General features: G+C 36.1%; 1 protein-coding gene across 1 annotated transcript in view; it reads left to right on the forward strand.

Moving 5' to 3' along the window:
• The window catches only part of LOC142350683 (serine/threonine-protein kinase unc-51-like), a 69,429-nt gene extending 58,684 nt beyond the window's left edge, over window positions 1-10,745 (forward strand). Inside the window, exons 3-4 of the mRNA XM_075402609.1 lie at window positions 5,736-5,981; window positions 10,114-10,745. Coding sequence (XP_075258724.1) covers window positions 10,138-10,680 — 543 coding nt within the window. The 5' untranslated portion in view covers window positions 5,736-5,981; window positions 10,114-10,137 and the 3' untranslated portion in view covers window positions 10,681-10,745. The remainder of the gene's footprint in view (window positions 1-5,735; window positions 5,982-10,113) is intronic.
• Window positions 10,746-26,136: the final 15,391 nt, after the last annotated feature.

Consider the following 26,136-nt stretch of genomic DNA (forward strand, 5'->3'; position numbering starts at 1 on the left):
GTCTGTGCAACTCTCGACAGACAGTCCCTGTGAGGGATCTTTTTTCCCGCTTTGTGTTTGATTTCAAAGTCAAACTGTCCGAGCTTTTCTATCCACCGGGCCAATAATCCGTCTGGTTCCTTAAAACTATATAACCACGTGAGGGCCCTATGGTCAGTAACAATTAAAAATTTTTGTCCAAGAAGATAATTTCTGAAGTGTTGAGTTAAATAAACTATTGCAAAAAGTTCTCGTTTTGTCGCAGAATAGTTTCGTTGACTTTTGCTGAGCGTTTTGCTTGCGTATGCAATAACTCTTTCAGCCCATTGTTGTCTTTGGGAAATAATTGCGCCAATTCCAAACAAAGAGGCGTCGGTGGTTAACGTATAGGGATCCGTGTCATTCGGATAACCCAAAATCGGTGCTTTCTGTAAAGCTTGTTGTAGTTGTTCAACTGCTGATTCGCATTCCTTGCTCCAAGTAAAACGTTCTTTTTTGTTTAATAGCTTATAAAGCGGCTCTGCTATTTTTCCGAAATCTTGTATGAATCTTCTGTAAAAGCCTACTAGTCCTAATATAGCTCTCAATTCTTTTATTGTTCGTGGGCTTTTCATTTTACTGATTGCCGCTACTTTCTCCGGATCCACTTCTACGCCTTTATTTGATACAATGTGTCCCAGGAAATGAATTTTTTCCTGAAAAAACCTGCATTTTGAGCCTTTTATTTTCAATCCAGCGTCTTTAAGTCGCCCAAGTACGAGATCTAGGCGGTTGAGATGCTCCTCAAAGGATCTACCGAAGATTATTATGTCATCCAGGTATACTAGAGCCACTTCATAGGAGAGTCCCGACATGATCAATTCCATTAAATTTTGAAAAGCTCCTGGCGCTGACGCCAAACCCATGGGTAGTCTCTTCCATTTGTAGAGTCCCATTGGAGTTACAAAGGCTGTCAGGTTCTGTGACTCTTCATCGAGTGCCATTTGAAAATATCCCGATGTCAAATCGATATTGGAAAAGTAACAATTTCCATCTAGAGAATCAATAACGTCATTTATTCTTGGTAGCGGCCAACTGGTTTTCTCGATTTGTTTATTCAAACCTCTGTAATCTACAAACTAGTTTGTAGCTACCATCTTTCTTCTTCACCAATATTGATGGTGCTGCCCAATACGAATGGGTTGGTTCAATTAATTTTGCATCCTCTAGATCTTCGACAATTTTTTTCATTGCTTTTCTTTTGTCAAAACTCATACTGCAATAACTTCTTCTGAACGGCTGTGCATCTTTGTTGAGTTTAATCTGGTGTTTAGTTTTGTCACAATATCCTAAGTCATTTGATTTTCGTGAGAAGACTTGTTGATGTCTCGTGAACAATTCGTGTACTTTCTCTTTCTGCTGGTCATTTAGTTTAGAACCTTCCAAGTTTGCGTGTTTTCCCATTTGAAAATTTTCTAATGTTTTTGGCTTATTTTGATTTGTGAAAATTCCATTCACAACTAAGTTCTGTTTGTTTTCAAAGTAAGTTCCCACTTTAGTGTTTTTATACACGGTTACTGGTGCGTCCGTTAGATTTAACACTTTTATCAAACTCCAACCATCTTCCATTGATATCATACAGGCGGCTAAAAGCAAACCAGTCTTTAGTTCAAAATCTCCAATTGCTTCCACTAATCCTTCCACTCCCGGAATTTCTTCTCCGTTTTCATCAGCTAATCTAATTTTGATTAGATTATCGTTTTTACTCTGTATATAAGTGTTTTGTCCCGCAATTGCAAAAACTTGAACACCTTGCGTTTTCTCTGTGGTGAGCGGTATTGAAACTTTAAAGTAACTGCTATATAGTTTCTCTTCGTGTAAGTTCAATACGCATTTATTGGTTTTCAGGAAATCAATTCCCAGTAGACATTCTATACCTTCGTCTGCCGTTATCACAAACTCTTGTTCGACCTCCGGTAGTCTTGGTTGCATCTGTACCAAAAGCGTTACTCTGCCTATTATTTTGACAGCTGAGTTATTGGCTGTTAACACTCGTTTTGTGTATGTTTGTACAATTCCCGGTTTTCCCAGTTTTTCGTATGTGGACCAGCTCAAAAGCGATATACTACTTCCACTGTCTATTAATCCAACGCATCTGTTCCCATGAAGTATGATTTCTGCGTTTAGACATTTAATTGTGTTTGTCGAACAAACTCTAATGACATTGCAGTTCTCGGTGGTTTTCTTTTTAAAAGGGCAGTTTCTTTTCAAGTGTTGGGAACTTCCACATAGGAACAATTTCGACAATTCCTCGAAAGGTGTCCTTCTTGTCCACAGGCTCTGCACTTGAAACCCTGCCTGTCGTTCCTCCTAGACGGTTCCTCTCTTCCAAAAAATCTGTCTCGGTGACTAGGTCCTGGCGTTGGAAATCGCCGCCGATCGTTAAACCCACGATCTTGTTGCTGTCCTCTGTCACGTCTGTCGTCACCCCACCGTCCCCGGGAACCACTTCGCTCCCTAGATTGGTTTCGACGGTTTTCTCGCTGTTTGTCATCTACTGACAATTGGTTCACAAGCTTGGTGATGGCCTCCACTAAATCTTTTGTTTCATCTCGTCTAATTACCGCAACTTTTGGTGTTTGCTCTTCCTCCTCTATTCTTGTTACAGATTCCAGATGCAATGCTCTTTCCAAAATTGTTTCAATTTTCATATCCTTGTCGCCAATTTGCTTTCTGAGATCTAACCTCACCTGACTATGGTTGATTCCTTCTAGAAATCCTCTCAGAACGAGATGGTCTCTAATGTCTTGCGACTCCGTTGGGTAAGCTTTCAAAGCCAACTGCTTTAAATCTCCCAAAAAATCAGTCAGTTTTTCTCCTGGTTGCTGTACGCGGCGAGCTAGCCGTCCCCGGAAAACGACCGGTTTTTCGCTGTAGTCTTCTCGAAAAGCTTTAACGCATTCATCATAATTTTCTCGTGTAGCTTGCGGTAGAGTGCGATAGAACTCTATGGCAGATTTTTGTAGCCTAAGTGCAAAGTAAGGCGGCCGTTCATCAACTTCGCGAGCCGGATCTCCTTCAGTTCTTTTCCACTTTTGTAGTTCCGCTAATAGCTCAAAATGCGTCACGTAACTTTCCAATTCGTTTGAACCGGTAAATGCTTCCGGTAATAGCATTCTAGAGGTTGAGCCCGTTGCCATTTTATCGTTCCCCTACTTGTATCGTGCCCTTTTAAAACTTTGTTAAGTTGTTGAAATTAATAGTTTCTATAAAATAATTGTCAATTAGATCGTCACCGGCAGGTGTTTTCTATTTTTAACTTCGAATTCCTATAGCACTCTCTGTTTTTTTACTGTTTAAAAACTTTTCTCTATAAAAATCTAACGCTTATTTCAATACGGTATTTCTCTCTTTTTTTTTTACTTATTTATTTATTCTCCTTTATTTTTAAGGAAGTTTTAATTTACAGTTTTATAGACGACTGTCCCACCTGATTTCCGTTTTTTGTTTTAATATGATTGCGGCTGAACTTCGATTTTCCTTGTTTTATTGCTGTTTTTAATATATTTTCTTTTCTATTTACGGCAAGGATGATATTAAGTGCTTTAATTTTCTTTTAATTTCCCCTACTTATTGTTACCTGATCAACTTTTTTCGCTTTATATTCTCTTTTTTTAATGGTAGTTTCAGAAAAAGTCAATATATAACTTTCAGAAACTGCTTCAATTGATTCAACAAGGCGACTATCCCGCACTGTTTTTTTTTCCAATGGTTATGCCGCTCGTTTTCTAGAACTCAAATTAGCATTTAAGGTCAAAAAAAAATATTTCCTTGACTAATAGGAATTACGCAGTGGCAATCAGTTCCAATTACGAACGACAAAATTAAGAAAGAACTCTTTATTTCCACTCACTTGGTATGATGCGGTCTTTCCTTTCAGAGAAGTTTCTGTCTCCACCAACGAGTAAAAGATAGCACCACGCGAGTAAATTCCCACTTGCTTTCCTGCGACTGATGTCCTGTGACTGATGTCCCCCGCTGTGGCTTCTGCAATTGACTCCCACACAAATTGGTGGAAATGGGTGGTAATTGAAGATTTGATATCCCAAATCTTTGTTTTAGTATCGACAATAATTCGATTCTCGGAGTTTTTGGGGTTAAAGTGCTTTTTTTTGCGTCTCCCTACCGACAAATTTGTTAAAGATTTTAAAATGTTAACTTTCCTTTAAATCTCTGTTGCCAGTGTAATATCCGTGCACTGTCAACGGTTACGGTTTGGGTTGGATGTTATTCCTAAGCACTTTAAACCTCGGAGTTACTGAGGAAAATTTTCCAAGTTTCAGACTTGAATTTAATGGAGCAAATGTAAAAGTTCAATCAGTTTAATACAAAATTAGATCAATTGCTTGTAAATATTAGAAGATTTGTGAAGATGAGAGATGTAAAGCAATTAAAGAGAGGCAGCTCGATTGTGTAAGGTTTAGGTTTGAATATGTTCTTTGGTTTCAGTCCTATCAATGGTCAATTAATCTTAGGTTATTTTCACCCATTTTTGTTAATCTCCGTGGGATTTTCTCATAGTTATTTTCTACCGCATGGGTCCCTGTTAGTTAAACTAACAGATAACAGGTTTACCTGCTTTGACGAATCCCGTCATGAACAAACATTCCTTGACGTGTCTCGTCAAGATTAAATTCTATGATGATTCCCATCATTATTTATGATGCTTTCTCTATATTGTTAAAATCCGGTTTACTATTAGTAACCATCTCTTTTTGTTCTCCTTTTTGTTTATGAAAATTTCGAATTATGCGCTTAATATGTAATTTATGGGCATGTCATACATTATGGTTCACTATAGTATACATGTAGAAGTTGTACTTCAGCTAAAGTTAATTGTCCATATTGTACTTCTGTTGTGAGATATGATGGGATACGGGCTCTTGTAAAGAAACAACATCCAGATATATAATTGACTAGAGGAATTAGTAGAAATATAACTGATCGATGTAACCGCTTCGCGGATAAAACAATTAATCCTAGTTGGCAAAGTCCTAGAGCTGTAAGTCCTTTAGTTATTAACCAAACAAAGGATGTGCGAAGCAGTTTCATTGATAGTTGTTCATGTAAATACTATAATTTTGTATCATTTCTTATTAATAATGGAATAAATATAGAAAAAATAAACGAAAATATAAATTTATTGAAAAGTATAGATAATTTGAAATAAAAAGTATAAAAAAATATCAAAAAAGAGGCATTCACTCTTTAAGAGCGAAAAAGAGCGATCTTCTCTACTGGGGATCACTCCGAATAAGAGTGAATCACTCTTAAAGAGTGAAATGTAAATTTTGCTTTGATTTTTTGATTTTTTGTTTTTTATTTTTGATTTTAATTGATTTTTTTATTGAATTTAGAGCTAATATATAGTAGTGGATAAAACAAGGGATTCAACAAACAGTAAAATTTGGCCCGATTCGACATGCGCGATTAGCGTTAGGAGAAAGGGACAAATTTTACTGGTGGTTGAATCCCTTGTTTTATCCACTACTGTTTATAAGAGAAAGAAAGAAAAAATGTTTTTCAAACTCCGAAAATGCCAGAAGTGGTAAGTTGAAATTCGTGCATATAAGCATTTAGAGAAGTTTTTTAGAGAAGGTTAGAACGCATTTTGAACTTATAATGTTAATACTCTCTACAAAATTTTACAAAAAGCTTGAAGTCCAATTTTTCGGGTTTACTTCGCGTATAGTCTTCGACAATTTTGTCCTTTTCAGAGTATATGCGACAATGACTACTCTTACGATACCTCCAAGAAGCTGGGGGAAGGACACTTCGGGGCTGTTTATCGGGGTCGTATCAAGTCTACTGGTCAACAGGTTGCAGTAAAAGTCCAGAAGCTATTCTCTGATGCTGCTGATAAACGCGGAAGGCGTGAAGTTCAGGCACTGGAGGACTTCTCGAATGAGACAAGGACAACATCACTGAAGGACAACATCGTAGCTCTGTATGATACAGACGAAGTAAGATTTTAAAAATAGTATCACACATGGGTTTAATTATGGCCTTGATTATCTGAAAATTATGGCCTTGAGGATCTTTTCCGTTTGTGCCCCCCCCCCAGCTTAGTGGGTGCAAATTATTTGCACCCCCCAGAAGCACGTGCAATGTTTTTACAGTTTGATTTACCATGTAATGACACTTGCTCTGTAATTAGGGGGTGGGGGGGGCACAAACGGAAAAGAACAGGCCTTGATTATATACGGCCTGGATTATACTTGAACGTCTGGAAATCTTTATGCTGGTACCACTGCGAAAGCATGCTTTTGTTTGTCTACATATCGTATTGAACACAGTTTTGTCAAGAAGAGGGGAAATTGTTTCACCCGTGTTGTATTTTTATTAATAGCCGCCCTCATCTTAGGTCTTAGTCGGATTTTATTTGGCTCCTAATTTTCTACAGTTCTAAGAATTTGAATTATTTTCGGCACTGTGTACGACTCAGAGAGGAGTGTTGGTGGAGCGTTTTTTGATCGGTTATTTTGGGGAATGTGATATTAGGCGAAAACTCGATCAGGCGAAGAAATTGTTTTGCCGTTAGGCGAAAATTTTCATTGTTTTTGCGGAAATTAGACCAAAACCAATTAAAACAGTTAAAAACTACTTCCAAATCCGTTCGACGCTACAAATTACTCAAGTGTACCTAACGATTCTTAACATGCTAATAGCGTACAAAAATGCCGAAAAAGAGTTTTAATATTGGAAATTTGCAGCATTGCAGGTCAGTTCTATCCCACAGTTATGCATAACATCTTTCTCGAATTTACCAGCGTCGCATAGTTTTACAATATTGAGAATGAAGCATTTTTTGTTTAATAAAAACACCTTTTTTTTCTATTTCCACACTATATTTTAACAAAATGTTCTCGGATATTACCGAGAGTTAAAAAAAATGAAAATTTTGAAAATGGAACATTTTGCATGTTTGCTACACTATTTTTAAGGTTAAATCAATTGTTAGGGATAATTGTGCACGTTGTAGCGTCAAGAACATTTTGAAGTACTGTCTTTAACTACCCTAATTTTTTTCAACTAATTTCCGCAAAAAGTTAGTTTAAGATATCTACCTTATGGCTACCAAATTTAGCTTCGCCTAATCAGCTTTTGCCTATTATCCTCGGCGTTTCTGAAATAGCTAGAAGAGTGATGACATAAAATTCACTAAGCGAACGAAAGTTTTTAATCACTTGCGGATTTTTCAAAGCAGTTTTTTGTCTAATCTTTTGTCTCTGAATTATCTAATCTTTTAATAGTGCTTTTCGAAGCATTTTTGACCATTTTGAAGCAAATATTACTCTTTTAGATGTTAAGCTATTTTCTTTTACCAGTTTGCCTTGTTTGCCTTGCTTTTTTAGGCGTTTGTTATGCGATTTTATAGTGCCTTCTACCTCAAATTGTTATAGCATTTGGGTATTTATGTAGTTAAAATTCGCTGTTCTAGCAGTTCTGGTTGTTTTTTGATTTCATTTGTTTTTGTTACAGAAAATTGAGTAAATTTGAGCAAATTTTTGCTGTATTAAATTTTCACCTAATTCTTCTGATTTATGCTTTTGGTTGTAGATTTTCTTGATCTTTTCTTAACTCAGAGCTACTCTCTAGGTGTTTCTGGTATGAAATGACGATTTAAAAGTTAAACATGGCAATTCTCACTGAGATAAACTGTTCATATTTTTCTAGTTTTTAGGTTTTTGTTCTTTCCATTTTAATTGTTTTTTAAAATTGCTCCGTTGAGTTTTGAGTGCATGCCTGGTCTAGCGGAAGAGTTAATTGATATTTTTTGTGGAATAATGGCTGAGAAGACTTGTGAGCCAGATAGGGCACTTTTCATAAAGATATTACGAATTTGTTTTTGTTCGTGTTTTCAATATTCATTTTTTTATTTTGCATTTTTTGCCAAGTACTGGGTGGTTTATTGCTCTAAAAAGGAGTTTAATATTTTTTTCAGGATATTGGATGGGAAATTCTTTTTGCACATTTTTAGGTAATTTTGTTACAGAATTTTTGAAATATTTTTTTTTTCATTTCGTCCTTCGTTATCGTTCCCTTTTCCCGGGTTTTCCCTTAAACTGATTTTGTTAGATTATCCGTCAGTTGTCTGTCGGGAGGGTTTTTGTCTACATCGAGTCGTTTCCAGAGTTCTTACGGCTATCTTTTTTTAAAGATCAGTTCACGCATTTTTATGATTTTTGGAAGTCAAATTGGAGTAGCGATTTAGCTCCACGCCGGAAAAGGAAGTGTAGTGGAAAGCGAGTGGTGTCTGGCGTGATTTTTTCAAATTATGTTTAATTGTTAAAAAAGAGTTAAAAAAGGGTATTAGAACAAAAATTTGCCTTCTCGCTTCTGGATTTTTAATCTTATGCTGCAATTTGACTTCGAATTTTGCTTTTTAAAGTTTTTTACTGGATTTCGTTCTGAGCGTTTTCACCAATCCATTTTCTGTCCATTTTAGGTCAATTCTTTTGTTTGATTAAAAACATTTTTGAATTGAACGACAACTTTTCCTGCTAATAAAAATCAAAGAATTTGAATTGTATTGGGGCTCTGCCTTTTCTGTTCATGCGTTTTCATAATTATCGAAGTAAAATTAGCAATGATTTTAGTCTCGCCGAAATAGGAAGTGGATCGAAAAAGGAAGCAGCTTTGCGGAGTTAAATTTTTTCGCGCTTATTTTTGCAGAAGATTGAGAAAACAGTGTTTGAGCGACAATGCGCTTTCTCGCCTGTGGCTTTTTGTTCACATGCGGCATTTTTGATATCTATTTTTACCGTTTTTTTTTGCATTTGATTTTTTTAATGGTTTTCCCCATCCATTCATCGTCCTTGCTAGCCTAGTTTTTTTTTCAAGTCAAGTAATATTCTTTGAGTTGTATCAGGACTTGTCCTGTTATGTTCTTTTCGTCGAATAAAAATTTGTTTCCATTCTCATTCTGCCGCTTTTTCGACATTTTAATTGAATTCTTTTTGACTTCTCTAGGCCAGTTTCATTCTTCTTTAAATATACTGAAAGTGCTATTAAACAGCAGTTGCTCCGCAAAGTAATCTAAAACGAAAAAAAAAGTAGAAACGGGATAAAACCATAAGCCCAATTTTAGATGCCCGCTACTTAAACTTTGTTCTTATAGGTGTTAGTAAACATCTGTAATGGTTATTGATATTGATACTAGCACCTGTATCCTCTCATTAAGATACAAGAGTATGTAACAACAAATTCAAGGCTGCTATTTTCTGGCAATTTGCGGCGAGCGATTTATGTTGATAATGTATATTTGCTTTGCACTAATTCTTTAATGTAATTTTGTTTAAAAATTGCAGACCTGCCTTACCTTTTCAGTAATCATGTTTTCAATCATACTGGTTTTCTTGACTAAGTCGGGTTCATAATTGAGATAAAGGAAACTGCAAGAGGATTTTTTAGAAATCTGGCTAAAGTAATCGGAATTGGACAACGCAGCATTGGTTTGCTGACCTCACCTTTGTCCATCACGGTCCTTTATTTAACCAGAAGCTGCGTTTGTTGCAGAATATTGTAGTTAGCATTCTTAATTAGATCAATAAGTTTGGAATTGTTGAACAAGGGTGCTTATTAGAAAAAGTTCAGGTAAATTTTGCCTGAACCGGGTTCAGGTATTCGGAAGTTCAGGTGAATTTCTGGTGTAAAGGCACCTGAACCACACCTGAACTGTGATTCAGGTAAATTTTTACCTGAACGAGATCAGGTGTGTTTACATGAATATAGTTTTTCATTGCATTCAGCAGCGAAACGACAAAAATTTATCTTCAAACAAATCAAAGTTAAAGCTCAACAAAAACACATTCTAGGCGAAACATCAACTCATTTATTCAAGTTACGGTTCATTTTAATATAAAATGTTCAGGTTCGGTTCAGGTGATACAAATCTACCTAAAAGAGTATGGTAAGTCGGGTAAGTTCAGGTGTTTTTTCACGTAAATTTACCTGAAATTTTTAGAGTGTGTCATTTAGATTTTAAAATGTAAAAAACAGTTGTGATGGCTGTATAGCTGTGAGACATCTGATCATAGGCCACACTATTACGCACAAAAGAATAACATTTTTATTCACTCTGATTTAATTTAGGTGGGGAGAGAACTGTACCTAGTTATGGAACTCTGCGATGGAAACTTGGCCAAGTATATTCAAATGAAAGGTGGACAACTCTCCAACGAGGCTGTGAAAAGATTTCTACTTCAAATGTCGTATGGATTGAAGTATATCCATGACAAGGGTTACATCCATCGTGATTTGAAGCCTAACATTCTTTTGAAACTGCAGTCCGGAGGAAGCTTGCAAACAGCCCAGTTGGAAGACATCGTGGCGAAAATTGGAGATTTAGGTTTGATTACAAAATCACCGGATGCTAATATCGTTCCTTCGTCTATTGGCTACGTTGACTTCATGGCTCCTGAACGCAGAGGCGGTAGTCATAACTACGATTCCAGAAGCGATATTTGGTGCCTGGGATTGATAGTGTACGAGTGCTTGGGTGGAAAGGAGCACCGAAGTACTCGTGGACGGCAAGATAAATTCAACATTCCTCGACAAGCTTCGCCTGAGTTGAAAGATTTGCTAGGAAATATGCTGGCAGTGAACCCGGAATATCGATTCAGTGTCAATCAAGTCCTACAGCACGAATTCTTCAACTGAAAGTCTTGCAAAATATTTGCATGCACGAACTGACTTTTCAGACGAAGGAACTTTATGCTGAAATATATCACGCCTCGAAACAGCTTTTAGTTGTTTGACTGTTTAATAGACTGCTAATTAATAATATAACAAAATCGACTACTTTTCATGTAATTATTGAATAATTTCACAACTGTGACAACTTTAAAGAACTGAATAAAAAGCATTTTGGTGCTGTTCTTTTTTCATGCAGGCTAGTAATCCCACTATTGCCTTATACATACAATTTGGAGGTTACAAAACAAATTTTCCATCTAGGTACAAAAACAAAATTAAACTTCTCCTAGAAATAAATTACCAGTTTATTGGAACTAGTTATGTGTTTCTCCCAGCCCACTCCATCCAGCATATGCAATTTAATCATGTTAAATTTTTGCTTTTATAACTTTAACTTTAATGATTGTATCTCCAGCTCTTATTCGTCATTCTAACCATAACTACTTAAAGAGCAGGCACCATGATGCTAGATGATTATTAGCCAACAGGGCGTTTAGCCGACAAGGAGACAATCACATTTTTATAATAATAATAATAATAATTAATGTTATTATTATTTTATTATAAAAAATTTTTTATCATAAATAAAATTTTTTATTATAAATAATAAAAAAAACCTCATTGGTCGGTAGATCACTGGTCCGGCTGACCATTATTAGTGTTTGTTAGGGGCCGATCCAATTGGCCTATCTGTGGCCAACCCCCTCCCCCTGGTGGTTCTGCAACAACAGCTGGACTTCGTTACGCGAATTGAAAAAAATTGAGCCGTATATTTTCCCGCTTACGATATACCGTTTAAATTTGGCCAATCAGAGCTTAGTATTAATCTAATAGCGCATTTTACGTTAACTGTCTGCTAAATTTCTCTTTTTGTGGTCAGATAAACGGTTTGTCGGCCAGTACGTCGGGCACAGACAGCTATACTTTAAACAAAATGCTAGAATGTCTGTTTTGAGCTCACTTGTTTCACCGAAGTATAGATGTGTTTCATGGTCTGCGTGTGAATGGAATTTTGGGCAAAATTAATGCAAACTACACACAAGTCTAAACGGAAGTCGACTGTGCTCGGGCCATGCTGCCATGATATCGAATTAGCCTAATTTACTTGCGATATTGAGGAATCAATTGGGTCGCCAACCATCGACAGTGTCCAGCATTTGGTAAAGCTTGCAATAATTTGATTACCAAATCACTTTTACAAGGTTTCCTGCAAACAAAAGATTACGAAAACAAAATAATCTTCAACAACAACAACAGGAGAATATTTACAACATTAGCAAGGAACAGCTTAACAACAAAGTGAAATAAATAGAAAATTAAAATAAAGATTTCAGTTCAAATTTAAAAGCTTCAGACGTCTATAATGCTTTGATTGAAGGTAAAACAAGATTTTTTATCATATAACAATTAGACCTTCCAATTGGTAAAACAAAGCAAAATGACGCACATTTGGACAGCTCATGGACAATCGTGTTCCTAGAAATTGCAAAACAAACCCTCAAATTTCACCGACAGCCATGTGGATTGTAAGATCTGCGCACTTTTGAAAAACGCCTAAGAATCGGGATGATAGAATCACCCATTGAATACAAGGGTTGTAAGAAAGCTTCCATCTGTTTGGGTAGTATTGGGAAAATGGGCAACGTACAATATTGGAACTGACGGATCTGTAAATTTTCATACTGATACGGACTATAAATACCTGTGAAATTTTGTACATTTAGGCCACTTTGACTTCAATTATTAAAATAAAGTTCTTGTTACTCGTGCTCGAAACCACGACAATGGTGTTCAGACCACCAAACGACCGACAAACCTTGGATCTTCAGAATGCTGAATCCTGTACTGCGTGGATCATTTCTTTTTGTGGCGAAATGTCGCGCAGAGAAGAAAGAAGATAAAGTCAACACCGATGGTACGATCTTGGACCTACAAGTAACAAATCTCTTTCTTAGTATATGCGGCCAGGACGCACTTCTTAAACTTAGGAGCCTTATCAGCCCTAAAAAATTGTTAGACACTCCTTTTAAAGAGATCAGACAAGCTATTCAAAACTAAATTTCTAAAGAGAGAGTAGAAACGGCAGAAAGGGCTAAATTTCTGTCCGTTATCAAAGGCGTTGAAGAATCTGACGACGATTTTCTAGCACGTCTGTGGGAAGAAGCACGTTATTGTGACTTCGAAAAACTTAAAACAGTAACCAACCCTGAGGATGAGTTGGTAAAAATTAAGTTTATCTCAGGTTTGAGAGACCCTGAGGCAAAATTAAGACTATTAGACGGCATTAAAACTAAGCCAACGATGTCTGTGTCTGAATTGACAGAAAACTTACAGTTCAGAAGTCAAGCAATGGCTTTGCGAGTTCCTCAACAGGTAATAGACCATTTGTAATAAAAGAGGAAGTGGGATACAACTTCAAAAAGACCTTCAGAAAACCTAGTGAAAAGTTCACTGGTAATAAAGGCAATCGTGTAATAGATGTGGAGCTAAGCCTCGCAGTAGCAAGCCGTGTCCGGCTTGAACAAGAAATGTGACACCTGTGAAAAGGTGGGGCACTTTTCAAAAATGTGCAGAAGTAAAACCCAGCCTAAGTCAAGTAAGTCAGACCAGCACAATAATTTCTGCGAGGAAGAGAGTAAGTTTTCTGGTCGAACATCATCCGAAATGGAGATGGGAATGTACTATACACGGGAAAACGCGTTTAACATGTCGGCGACTCGGGAGTACATTACTGTAAAAGATCATAAAATAAAAATGCAAGTTGATACCAGTGCTGATAGCACCGTGATATCATCATTGATCTGGAATGAGCTCGATAAACCTCAGTTAAATGGGAAAGTCACACGTCTTGAGGCCTATAACGGTCATCAACTGACGCTTCTGGGATCACTAAAATGTGATGTTGAGTGGGACGGAAGCAAGTATAGGCAACAACTAGCAGTTGTGCAATCCGACAAAAAATTTTGGCTACTTGGGAGAGACATACTACCCCAAGAAGGCATCAATGCAGTGAGTGATGAAAGACTACCTGCAGTCAAAGGATACAAAGCGCAAGTGTAACTCATACAGTGATCATAGCCAATGCTCTGCAAAGCCAGAAAGATACCTCTACCTCTTCAAGACAGGGTCAAAGAGAAGCTTGAGATAATGGTACGACTGGACATCCTGGAGCCAGTACAACATGGTGGGGTCACAAATGCATCACCAGTTGTGTGGCAGCGGAAGAAAAATGGAGTTCTGAGACTATGCGTGGATCTGAAACTTCACATCAATGGCAAAGTTATGGAAGAGGACTATCCAATCCCAGACATGGAGACCATTTTCCATAATCTCCATGGGCTGGACGAGGATGTAAAAGAAATATGCACAATCAACATATCGCAAGGATTGTTCAAGATGTGCAGGCTTCCTCAGGGCATAAAGAACTCTTCATCAATCTTCCGGAATTGCATTGGGTCAACTCTCAAAGGAATCAAGGGTGTGGTGATCTTCCAAGACGACATCCTGGTATATGGAACAACAAAGGTTCAAAACGAGAAACGAATGCTTGCAGTCAGGAGTCAGCTACCTGAAAAAAATTTCACCATCAATGAGAAGAAATCCAACTCAAAACCAGTTTCAAGCGTAAGTTTTCTTGGTTACTCTGTTTCCAAAGAAGGAATAGCACCCAATCCTAAACATATTGAGAAAATCAAAAATGTAAAACCGCCATCAAATATGAAACAACTCGAGTTCTTTGTCTACTTAGCAAATTTTTATGGTCGAATGATACCAGATTTTGCAACAAAAATGCTACCCATAAACGAAATTCGAAAAGAAGAATTCAGATGGGAAAAGGAAGAGCAAAATGCTTTTTGAAAACATCAAAACGAGTTATGTGCTAACCCACTTGTACAGCCTTACAGCTTGACGAAGGAAGCAACCGTCACAACAGACACCTCAGAGAAAGCTATAGGCGGGCTACTCTTGCAAGAAGGACATCCTGTGATCTACGTCTCGAGAAAGTTGTCACAAGCCGAACAAAATAACTCCAATTTTGAGCGAGAGGCACATGCAATTGTCTTTGTGGTCACAAGATTGAAACGATTCCTACTCTGAAGTTTCACTATACAGACTGACCACAAACCTCTCAAATATCTCTTCGCCCCAGACAAAGAAATTCCGAAAACAGCATCAGCAAGAATTACAAGATGAGCGATAGCGCTGATGGGACTTGACTTCGAATTGAAATATACACCCGGAGAACAGATCCCCCACGCTGATGCTTTGAGTAGACTAGACTTTGACGACGACGATGACATTGATTTGCTTTGCTCTGACAATATCTACTTCGTCCATTCCGACCTGTTGACCCAGTCAGACATCAAAACTGAGCTGGGATTGAATCGTCGCTTTCAAGATGTCATCAAAAGAATAAAAAGGGGCATCTGGAAGCAGTGCTCGGAAGCAGAGAAAGGATTTGAACAACAGAAAGACGCCTTGACCATTCACAATGGAATCACCTTTCGAGGAGTTGTGCCTTTCATTCCACCCAAACTAAGACCCATAGTGATGGCCAAAGCTCATGAGACTCACCCAGGCAAAAATGCAACTGAGACAGCAGTTCGAATGATGGCTTGCTGGCCCGGCATCAGTCAAGATGTTCTTCGATATATTAGTAAATGTAATGAATGCCAAGAAAACAGGCCTAGCCTGGGGAAAACAGTATCTACTTGGCCGGAAGCTGAATTTTGGTAAAGACTCCATATGGACTGGGGCTACGTTAAGGATCAAGGTAATATCTTTGTGATAGTAGGCGCGGGATCAGGTTGGATAGAACCCTTTCCTGCGGGAAATAGAACCTCACAAACAGTGAAGGTGCACTTGAGTCAAATCTTTGCAAGATTTGAGATACCAAGAATTATAGTATCAGACAATGGTCCTGAGTTTGTGAGCAGTGACCTAAAGCAATGGTGTGAATCACTGGGGATTAAAAAGATGGAATCTCTCATCTACCATCCAAGAGCAAATGGGATCGCTGAACGAGCGGTCCAATCAGTGAAACGTGCTATTCAAGCCTAGAGTCCAAAACTGAATGTGTCATTTGGCGCTTAGCGGGCTTTGGTGACACATCGGAACACATCCAAGACGCGGGGCAAAACTCCTGTAGAACTGCAACTGGGACGCAAAGTAAGACTTCCAGCAGTCACTGATTTTGATCTGTGTGAACGGGTCCTCTTCAAACCAACGAACAGTGCACCAATGGTTCCAGCTACTTTCATTATCTGCAAAGGAATGAACACTTCGTTATTTCAGCCGGAAAATTCGAACAAGACAGTGCTTGTTAGTGACAACCAAATTGCACGGCTTGAACCTGACGACATCAAGACTGAATCCACTGACTCACTGTGTGAGAGCAGTAGGGACGACATAGACGTGGCATCACCCAACTGTACTGAAGAAACCTCAGTAGTTGAAGTGGAACAACCTTCGGTGGCCTCGAGAACTTCAAGCAGAAATAAAAAACAACCAGAAAGATTTGGAGAAGCTATTCTTACAAACTTGCTAAAAAAGGAGGGAGGATGTGATATATCGAGAAGTGGCGAACTTAGCAACTTAAGTTGAAACTTCGATATATATAAAAAAAACTTTCTTACATGATGTCTGGTAAAGTGAATTTTAATAATGGCTTCTAATTTGGCGATTCAAATTTGCTCATGCCAAAAGTTTATCAGTGTACATAAACATAAATTAGTATGATAGATTAAACCTTCCCACCACCAGATATGATCAAAAACCAACTCTCCTACCCTCCCAGTAGATAGAAATGACATGTTCTCTGGTAGGGAGAACCATGTGTTAATTGCAAAAAACTGCACTAGTACTTGCCATATACGGCAAGGGGAAAACAAGGGGAATTACAGATCCGTCTAGAAGTAGATAAACTGTTATGGGTTAAGAGGTGTAAATTAACCGATATCAGTTTATCTATATCTAGACGGATCTGTAATTTTTCATACTGATACGGACTATAAATACCTGTAAAATTTTGTACATTTAGGGCACTTTGAATTCAATTTTTAAAATAATAAAATTCTTGTTACTCGTGCTCGAGACCACGACAGTATTTATTGAAGATACATACGACCGGCAGATATTGCTTCAAAACGGGTTTTTATGGATTAACTGATAAGCCAACTTATTTCCGAAAAGCTTTGAACTACACGCAACTTGGCCTCAACAATACACATTGTTTAATTTAAAAACTTGGTGACTTGAACGATTGGGTTTTGGTAAAAAAAAGCAAGAACTTAAAAGAGAATTGTCTAAAAGTTTGATATTCGGCTAGTCCATCAATAAATTTGTCAGAAAAAAGAGTTTGAATTATGGAATCTTGCATCTGATTAAACCGTAGAAGACAACCACCTTTGAGAGTTTTACGTCAGATCAGATTTTGTCTCTGCTTGTGTTCCAAACAAAAGCCAAATTTCACATCTATCAGTAGTAGTATTCATATCTGCCATGTTACTGGAGGGGGGGGGGTCCGGACCCCCCCTACAAGAACTCTCACCACCGAAAAACTGATTTTCTCTTAGTGAAAGCAAGTTTTTTGGTTAAGTTTCGCCAGCCTGAGAGAAGTTCTTGGGTTAAGTTGACTGGCGAAACTTAACCAAAAAACTTGCTTTCACTAAGAGAAAATCAGTTTTTCGGTGGTGAGAGTTCTTGTAGGGGGGTGTCCGGACCCCCCGCCCTCCAGTAACATGGCAGATATCCGCTGTTGAAATGTTCGCTGTATATAGATTTAGGTGTTACCTAGGTTTTGAACTCTCACTAAATCTTTTTGGTGAAAACATAAAAAACCTAATATAAGACACCAGAAGCCTAAAATTTTTCAAAAAATTTCAAAAATTTTTTCGAAAATTTTTCCAAGTTTTTCAAAGTCCTAAAATGGTCTGAAATGGATTTTGCGCTATGAAAGAGCACTCAAAAGTGATTCTTTGTTGACTTCACTTTTTTCACCTAAGTAGTATAGGGGTCGAAACATATCAAAATTTCGAATTTTTTGAAAAAAACTTTCAAAATTTTTTGAAGCCCTAAAATGGCATGAAATGGATTTTTCGCAATGAAGGAGCTTTCAAAAATGATTTTTGTGGACTTCATTTCGTTCAACCAAATAGGACATGAAAAACTCAGTTTTTGAAGTAGTCTGAAAGAAGTCAAAGAGCAGTCAGAAGCAGTTTTTGTTGACAATACTTTTGCAAATGTTCAGTGTGATGTGGAAAGTTTGGCTTTATTTTTTTTATATACATGTGTAACTATGTATATTTCTATCAAAACAGGTACGTATATTTGCTTACATGTGTTCAAAATTGTTATGTTTATGTAGGAATGAATAATTGAAAGAAACGAAAGAATGAGAGTTTTTTTTATATAATTATGCGTATTCATGTGTATAATGAAAGTATATATGAAAGTGTATATCTGTTTATAAGTAAATATAACTGTGCTTAAGTTTAGTAATATGTTTCTATGAGTATAAGCTGAAGTGTATGTCTGTGAGTAGAAATTGTAAATGTGTGTATATGTCAAGACGTTCTTGGTTTTATGTGTGTATGTTTTTCTATATCTATACAGTGAAATGTATTTATATATGTCTGAATGTGTTTATGTACTCATGTAATCATATGTTTGCAATCCGATGAGAGAGAGAGATAGAGAGAGGGAGAGAGATAGAGAGAGGGGGAGATAAGTTCCTGGAGGGCAATTTAATTGCCTTGAAGAATGTTGTTATTTGTCTCCACCATCCAATAAAATTATATCTTGCACACGGATTTTGACATTCAGCGTAGCTAAACTCTGTTCCATTAAGCATTGGCAAGCAAAATGTCACAAACGAAGACGACAACAAGTTTTTGATGTTCTGAGCATGCTTTGTTGAAAACTGAATTTTCTACACCTATCTAGCTACCATATTAAAAACTATCAAGATTTTTTACGAAAAAAAAATTCATGCTTTTTGTCTTTTAACCCTAGGCAAGAAAATGATAAAATGTTGCAACACAGAAGACAAAAACAACTTTTCAATGTTCTGAGCATGCTTTGTTGAAAACTGAAATTTCTTCTCCTATCTAGCTGCCATAATAAAAAACTATTAAGATTTTTCTTAAAAAAACAAATTCATGCTCTTTGTCATTTACTACTTGGCAAGAAAATGATAAAATGTTACAACACAGAAGACAAAAACAAATTTTGATGTTCTGGGCATGCTTTTTTGAAAACAAATTTCTCTATACGCATTCAGCTACCCTTCTAGGGTTGAGCAAGATTATTTACAGGAAAAAATTTTTTGAGATAAATTGTTGAGAGATAAACAATAAATTGAGCTAAGTAAAAAGATTAAATTCTGTAAAAAACCGAAAAATTTGGTGGAAAAACTATGATATGCAGGAGCAGCTGAACGTGTTAGTTGAATAAAGTAGAATGATAGGAATTCGTCAAGAGCTTGAATCAAACAAATAGTGTAATGATGTACAAGAAGAGTAGTTACCACTGGAACTGTAAAAATAGCTAAAATTTCAAAAGTTAATTTGCCACTTGATCAATTAAGCAAGAAAGAACACAAGCTTTGTATCTGCGGGGGGTTGCTAGAAACAGCTTCAGTAGCGAATAAGTCTTGTTTGCGTATTGGGAATAACACTAACGGATAATGCGTGCTTTGACTGAAATCTTAAACAAAAGCGAACGGCTTCTTCAGTAAATGGTTCCAGCATACTGAATATTTATATACTCAACTATTAAACACTGGAAGTAAAATATCAGAGCACTCCAAGCCAATAAAAATCGAATGAGTTCATTATTGTTCTTTCTTGAATCAAATTTTCTGTGCATTCAGTAACCCTGTGTTAAAATTTTGGATTACTTATTGTTCTGTCGACGTTTTAAAATAACATCACCGTAACGATATTTGATAGAGCATCGAAAAGAGTAACATCCAAAGGAATTTGAAATTTAAAGCGACAGAGTCTGTATAACATATTGGGTTATGAAGCCTGGCGAACATTTCGGAATTGAACACAACACTACTGCTACCTACTACTGATACTGCCTACTACTACTATCTACAACTACTATCTACAATTAGTACCTACTATTACTACTACTGCTACCTACTAGTACTACCTACAACTACTACTAGATACTATTAATATCTACTACAACTACTTATTGGTTCTAAGTTACACTAGTAACTACTACTACTTCCTTTTAATACCTTCAAATGTTACCATTTGCTTACTAACTATCTACAAAAAGCTGTTTCTGTTTCTCTAAAAATTGAAAACAATTCTTATCTCTAGAGAAGACTCGCTGAGCATAAACAACAGAAGCTTTTCTCTATCTCAAGGTAATGTGTCCTGACTGACACAGACCGATAGAATTTAGCCGCTAATATTTTCAACAATTCATTAAGTGTTTTAAGTTTTTTCGAAGATATAAAAAACGCTGAAGCTATGTTGTATACGTTAACTCAGTAACTTTCAACTCAATGTTAATTTCTTAATTAACAAATAAGAAATCCATGGTATGGTATATCAAGTGGTACTTAATTAATTAAATCAATGTAGGGTTTTATTGTTTAGCGAACCCGTCTAATTTTTAGGAGTTTTTTTGATATGTTCTTTTTTTGAAGTGCAACTTTTTTTATACTTTATTCAAAAATTGCTTGCTTCAAAAATTCGATAGTGTGTACCTTAATGGAAACAGACACTTTACAACGTACCTACATTATCAAAAAAACAGGTTGTACACTATATAGTTGTTTTCGTATGTTTATTCAGAGCCACCTGTTGTTTCAGTTGTCAGGAATTACACAAATTTTCCGAATCCCTAAGTTTCAAAAACTTGTATAGACAGAAAACTGCTGGGATAGCTTGCCAGAAGGACAATGCGTTTGTTGAGTTTCATATTAAACTTAGCTTTGGCTCAGGATGTGTTCAAAGCTGAGACTGTAATTGTGAACTTGCTATGCATCAAAAGTTTAGCGCTACATGATCTTGCAATTTTTGTTATATTAACTTCTTCCTAATTTGTTAAATTTCATTTGGTCATTGTTTATCTGAAGAAAATTAAAAACGAATCAACCTCATGAAACATTCTTGCACAAACTCGTTGCGCAGTCTTGTTGCATTCTTGCACAGTCTTGTCGCATTTGAGAGCTCAAACAAAAACAATAAATTTAGGTGTTTAGCTGAACAAATTTTGTTTGTTTTCAGCGTCTGTTTACACTCAATGGGCACCAAATGGTTCCAGAGAAGTACTTCTCGCGGAATTTGAAACAAAATTCTTCTTTATTAGTGCTCAAAACACAACCGGAGACAGTATGGCTTTGGATAAGCAAGTAGAATAAAAATGTGAAACATGGTCGATCACTTTACCTAAAAGTTGAACCATTGTGTTCGATTTCGAGTTTGTGATCTAAACAGTATTCAAGTATATTTGACTTTTAAGAAGAAGGTTTTTTTTAGTATTCAAAACTCAGAGGCGGCATGGAATTCGATAAGCAAGTTTATTAAAATGGTGATTTTGGTCGATTGCTCTACAGAAAAATGGAAGTCTTGAGTTTGTGTTTGAATTTTTGATCTAAAAACATTATTCAAGGATAATTGACCTTGAGGAAAGACTACTTTTAGTATTAAAAATACAATAATCGGTGACCGCTTAACATTGAATTACCAAATATAATAAAAATTGAAAACTTAGCCTACCCCTCTAATTTAAAGTCAAAGTTTGAGTTTGAGTTTGAGTTTGTGATCTAAAAATAGTATTCAAGGGATAATTACGTCATAATAGTTGTTATGTTATATAGTTGTGAACGCAAAACATTTGACATACCTTCTCACAATCTATTTAGACTACAGCTATATATGTGTCAAAAAAGTGAAGTAGACCTTCTGGTTTTACTAAGCTTTTTGATATAATTTACTATATTATATAGACTATATTCACGTGGTCTATTATGCAATCTTTACTGCTCGACTTCTGCAAGCATTCTAAGCTGAAGAGTATAATTTTGCATTGTTCTATAGAAAAAAAACAGAAAAAACACATGATTTTCCTGGTGCTAGGAAAATTGGCGGACAGGTCGTTTAGCCGACAAGGAAAAAATGAGAAATTTAGACGACAATTTTTATCATAATTGGTAATAAAAGTCTAATTGGTTTATAAATCAGTAGTTCGGTTGTGATAGATTCATATCAACTCCCACAGACCGTTGAGGCATGACCATGGCCCGCGAGGCATGGCCAGATGCAGTTAAATGCAGTCCAACCACGTAAAGCCCTCCGTTACACTAGTTGTTGAAAAAACTAAGGTATACTTGTCCGCTTACAGAATAGTGTTTTAAATTTGCCAATCACAGCTTCAGAATAAGATTTACTGCTCATTTTTCTTAAATTGTCGGTAAAAATGCTGATTTTTTTGGTGTGTTGACATATTTTACCAGTAATTTTTGAAAAGAGTGCAACTCTTTAAATGATTAAATTTCTCTGAAGAATATTCGGCTAATGAACATTAAATATTTTAAAATAACTAATGTGGAGATACCTTTAAGTCATGGCCACATTAAGTAACAGTTAACAAAACTAATTTTGATTTTTGCTACCATAAAAACCGACAACACAGACAGTAGAAATCAGATTAGGAGCTTCGATACCATAGTCAAACTGACAAGTATACTTCTACATTCATTTGGCAGATTTGGAAAATTTCCAGTGTTAAAACCCTGTAACCCATAGTGCGTCAAGTTCAAAGTTTAAGGTATTCAAAATTTTTGGAAATTAGTGTTTCACTTTTCTATGTGGTAATATTGTATTATAATACCAGTATTCTTGGCTTTGTGTACTTCGTTTTGATGTTATCTTTCCGAAAGGGTTTCTATGTTTTCAAACGTTTGTTTGTTATGGATCCTATGAAGAGTCGATTTGAATTCTTTCAACTGAGTCAATGACAAAAAACAACTGTCAAAAGGCCAATCCTGATTATAGAGGCAATTGAGCTAATAAGATTTCCAGATTTTTTAATGCAGTATTTTAATTTCCTCTGAGCTTAAAAAATGTGAGAAATAAGTAAAAATGTCTCTTGGAAAAAATCTCCAGGTGGAATTTTACTGCTGCGTGTTTTGCTTATTGCCACTATTGTCAATAGAAACCATTGTAATTTAACATGATTTTTATCCTCATGAAAATTTGTATCCTCTATAACAATAAATGGTTGAATCATTATGTACATGAAAAAGTTGTTTTTCACGAGTAATCATATAGCCAAACCTTAATTTTCAATAAAGCTTTATTGATTGGCAATTTACGCTATGAAAATGAATCAGCGGTCTCACAGGTAGTATGAAAATATTTTTTTTTCATGGCGCTCAAAAAAAAGGAAACCTCTAACAGAACTGCAAAATTAACAACGGTAAGAAAAGAAACGCTTTTTAATGTCAACTTTGCTTTTAATTTGAAAGACTTAATATAAAACAATGCCTAGCTGAAATAAAAAAAAGACTTAGATTGTGCAAAGCAAAAATTTATAAGATATCATTGTCAAACAAATATTTATGTACAAGCTGATTTTTCATTGCTCCTTTAACAAATTTGTTTTTTACGACCTGAATATTTTGCCTTGAGAAAACTCATAGGAGAAGGAAGAAGTATTCACTTCTTGCATCTATTGGAAATTTCGCTCTGATACGTTAAATGCTTACTATTCATGATACCATAGCTTTATGAATTAAAGAAGTTTTAAGTTCGCGTTAATGAATACTTAGTTTTTAAATTTTTATGAGTTACTTGAATAACATAGTGAAATACTTCAAATTGACACATAGCTCTAAAAGCTAGTGAAGGAATTCTGTGAAAACCAAATGTTCTAAGACAAACACAAGTTGTTGCACATATATATAGAAAACAGTAGTGCATACTTACGTCTATGGTTCAAATTGAGCCTTTGAGCAAAACATGTTTGTTATCTACTAACGTTAGCAGGGAACTTCTTATCGTTCCTTACAATAAACCACGTCAATACTATGCAAAATCAAAAGTATTATACAAATAACTTAATACTAAACGTACAAGTTAACGTTGTTTTGCTTAAATTGAGCACAGTGGGGGGTCGAAATGTACTCCCAAATAAAGAATTGCAAGCCTATGTATTCACTCTCTATTTATCACAAGTTTTGCTGCAACACAGTAGAGTACATGTATATATATACGCCCTCTTGATCAGAGACAAGAGTATACTTAAGCAAACTAATAGAAGTGCTTTTAGCCGAAAATATTATGCAAAAATTTTGCAGAGAAGACTGAACTTCTCATACGCACAGTGCAATTCTTCAGCTTTATACGTAGCAATCAGATCAAAACCTTGAAATGTTAATGTCTGAGGTACTTAGGAGAAACTTCAATTCTTTTTACAACTGAAAAGGAATAAGAATTAGTCTAACTGATTTAACAACTGAGTTCTCCTCGAAATGTTATAGGTCTTCATTGAAAACTATTTGGCTAATTAGGATAATAGAACGAGTGCTAACATCCCAGCGAACGGCTTATATTTACTTTTAACTGAATGAATTGCTTCTCAAGTTAATATTTTAGCGTTTTCATACTTGACTTGTATTTCATTCAGTTAGTGTATGCCAAAAACCAAACTCAACAGCCGGTTTATAACCTATAATGTATCATATCCTAATGCAATTTGAAGGCTCATTTCAGCGCACAATTGTCTATCAAACTCGTTATGAAAACAATATTGCCTTTATACAACAAAGGAAGGGCAGCTCAATTTCAAGCTGGACTACCTTCGATCACTGTCTCATACCAGAAAAATTTATTGACTTTGTTACTACATTACCTAATATAACCGAAGAGGAAGACTTTATCAACAACTCAACCCCCTCAGAAACGGGAGTAACTTCTCAGAATATACCTAATCCTTTGACTTCTGACATATGGTCACTTCCTATGGACATAAAGAGGATCTTGCGCAGTTATGATTTCGAAAGTATGCCACTCTTCAGGAGCCATGAAGAATATTTCGCTGCTCTAGAAGGTTTGGAAAATATGTGGAAAAAGCTCGAATCATGCAGAATTGAAACAAAACTAACCACCATTCACGATAAAATTGATCATACAACATCATCCACACCCGATGATAACAGAAAGACTGTGATATCTTCCATCTTAGAACGATTCCCTAGTCTTCTTGAAGAAAACTCGAAAATTGAAGAAAACTTCCAGAAACTAAGCACTGAGCCACCGGCTAACAATGCTCTACGAAAGAGGAGCAAATCTCGTGTTGTTGGAGAATGTGTAATTCACAGTGGAAATTTTCCAAAAAGACTGAGATTCGATGAAAATGTAAGGTGTTCATGCGACAATAACAACTTGAACTGAAAAATTCTTGTCGATTAAAGCCTATGAACTAGACGTTGGTATCCAGTATTTTCCATTTATAACCTGTTATTTTGAAATGCTGTGCTTTATTAAAATCCGTTGTGTATGCTTATTATCCAAATTTTAGTAGTTGAAAAACCACTCCTTTAAACTAAAGTATGTTGGTTGAACATTATCCACGTCAAAGAAACAGGAAACAGGCTTCGACCTGTTTAAGGAACTAGAAAGTCAGAAATTTGTAGAGTAGGATCCCCAAACCGTAGATTATCGTTCTGAAATGTTGAAATGGATACGCGCAAGAGTCGACGTTATAAAGAGCTGACGTTAGAATACGCCGCAACTTGTTTTGATTTAAGTACAGCCGAAACCAAAAAGTTGCCCTTAATTACCTTAAATTGTTAGTTGAGTATTAAAAAAGTACCTGAGTGGGTTAATTGGTCTCACATTCGGTTTTGATAGTTTCATATCAAGTCCCAACAGCCGCTGAGGCATGGCCATGGTCCGCGATGATTTCAAGATAATTATTTTTTTAATTTGCTTTCAGTGTCTTATACTAGAAGATACTATATATTATTTTTTCCAATACTCGAATGTAGTAGTCTCATTTAAGATTCAAATTAATTTGTCGCAAAATTTACCGTAAATTATCAACTTATAATTTAAATAAATTGTCGGTTCTCTTGAATCGGCTCTTTTCACTTCGGCTCTCTTACAAGTCACGGGTTGAAACAAAAAATTCAACCTGACCACTTTCTTTTTATGAATAAAAAAACCTATATTGTGAGAAGTTCAGTCTTCTCAGCAAAATTGTTGCATAATATTTTCGGCTAAAAGCACTTTTATTAGTTTGCTTAAGTATTTTCTTGTCTCTGATCAAGAGGGCGTATATAGACATGTACTCTACTGTGTTGCAGCAAAACTAGTGATAAATAGAGAGTGAATACATAGGCTTGCAATTCTTTATTTGGGAGTACATTTCGACCCCCCACTGTGCTCAATT

This window comes from Convolutriloba macropyga, chromosome 12, assembly GCF_964194025.1.
Source record: "Convolutriloba macropyga chromosome 12, txConMacr16.3, whole genome shotgun sequence".
Lineage (NCBI taxonomy): Eukaryota > Metazoa > Xenacoelomorpha > Acoela > Convolutidae > Convolutriloba > Convolutriloba macropyga.